The sequence below is a fragment of the Ichthyophthirius multifiliis genome (assembly GCF_000220395.1).
Source record: "Ichthyophthirius multifiliis unplaced genomic scaffold scaff_1120509251451, whole genome shotgun sequence".
Taxonomy (NCBI): Eukaryota; Ciliophora; class Oligohymenophorea; order Hymenostomatida; genus Ichthyophthirius; species Ichthyophthirius multifiliis.
In genome coordinates, this window is record NW_004085863.1 from 11,844 (window position 1) to 13,102 (window position 1,259).

The window sequence follows — 1,259 nt, forward strand, 5'->3', positions numbered from 1 at the left end:
ATTAGAAATTTTTATATGTTAAATGAATTAATATTTTCAATTCTTAAACTATTAATTTTTTAAATTAATTTTTTTAAGAAATTTTCGATTAAATTATTTATGTTTTTTATTAAAATAAATATTATTTTTTTTAATAGTTATATTAATATTTTATTAATTGATAATTTTAATAGCTAATTTTAATAATATAATATTTTGAAAGAAACATATTTTATTAGAATACATAATTTTGAGAGTTTATTATTATATTATTTAATTTTATTTTAAAAAAGATATATTTATTAAATAATAATAAAAATAAATATAAAATCACAAATTAAAATAAAAAATTTTATATTCTATCTTAATGTTAACTATATATCCATTATATTTTTTAGTTTAAATACTATATTTTATTAAATTTTTAAAATATAATAAAAATTACAATTATTAAAACATTTTATAGCAAAATCATTTAATTAGTTTATTTAAAAATATATTTTTAATACCTTTATTTTATATTTAATAAATATAATAATTCTAAATCTATATTTTTAATTTAATAATTATTTACTTCTTTTTTTTAATTATATAATAAATTTATATGTATTCTATAAATTAATATTAAACGATTCATGTAAATAATAATTAAATATTATTTTTAATATTTATATTTTTTATATTGTAAATTTAATTATTTAAATAAAAATATAATAATTAATTCTTTAATCAATTCATAATTAATATTAATAACATTATATAATTAATTACAAATATAACTAAATATAATTAATTAAATTGAATTTTGTTAAAAATATTATCAAATAATTTTAAAAATTATTAAATGTTTATATTTAATCAAAATAAAAATTAGAAATTTATTTATAAAAAATATAAAATATAAATGTAATTAAATATAAATAAAATTTTCAATTTTTTTTATTTAAATCATCATAATAATAGTCCAAATAAGGTATAAATAATTGCAAAAACTAATACTTCTTTAAAACTATCCTATTATATTCCATTGTCTATATTTATATGTATTATTCCATTATTCATTAATTTACATTATTTTGAAATACTATCTAAGAAAAATCCAGGAAAACATTTTTTGCAAACATTTTCCTTACAATTTAGACAATTACTAAATTTATTAAGACAAAGTAAACATTTTTTACTTTAATAATTATAATAATAAACTGATTTACATTAAATGCATACTCCAACTTTATTACATTATTAACATTCCTAAGGACATTATATTTTATTTTATCCAT

The 1,259-nt window shown here is 10.4% G+C and overlaps 1 protein-coding gene across 1 annotated transcript in view; it reads right to left on the reverse strand. All coding sequences in view use genetic code 6, as the record gives it.

Annotated features, from left to right (window-relative positions):
* Positions 1–930: 930 nt before the first annotated feature.
* IMG5_206840 (hypothetical protein) overlaps positions 931–1,259 on the reverse strand; it is a gene marked incomplete at both ends in the record, with an annotated part of 378 nt that continues 49 nt past the window's right edge. Inside the window, 2 exons of the mRNA XM_004023701.1 lie at positions 931–1,010; positions 1,191–1,259. The exon at positions 1,191–1,259 is cut by the window's right edge and continues 49 nt beyond it. Coding sequence (XP_004023750.1) covers positions 931–1,010; positions 1,191–1,259 — 149 coding nt within the window. The remainder of the gene's footprint in view (positions 1,011–1,190) is intronic.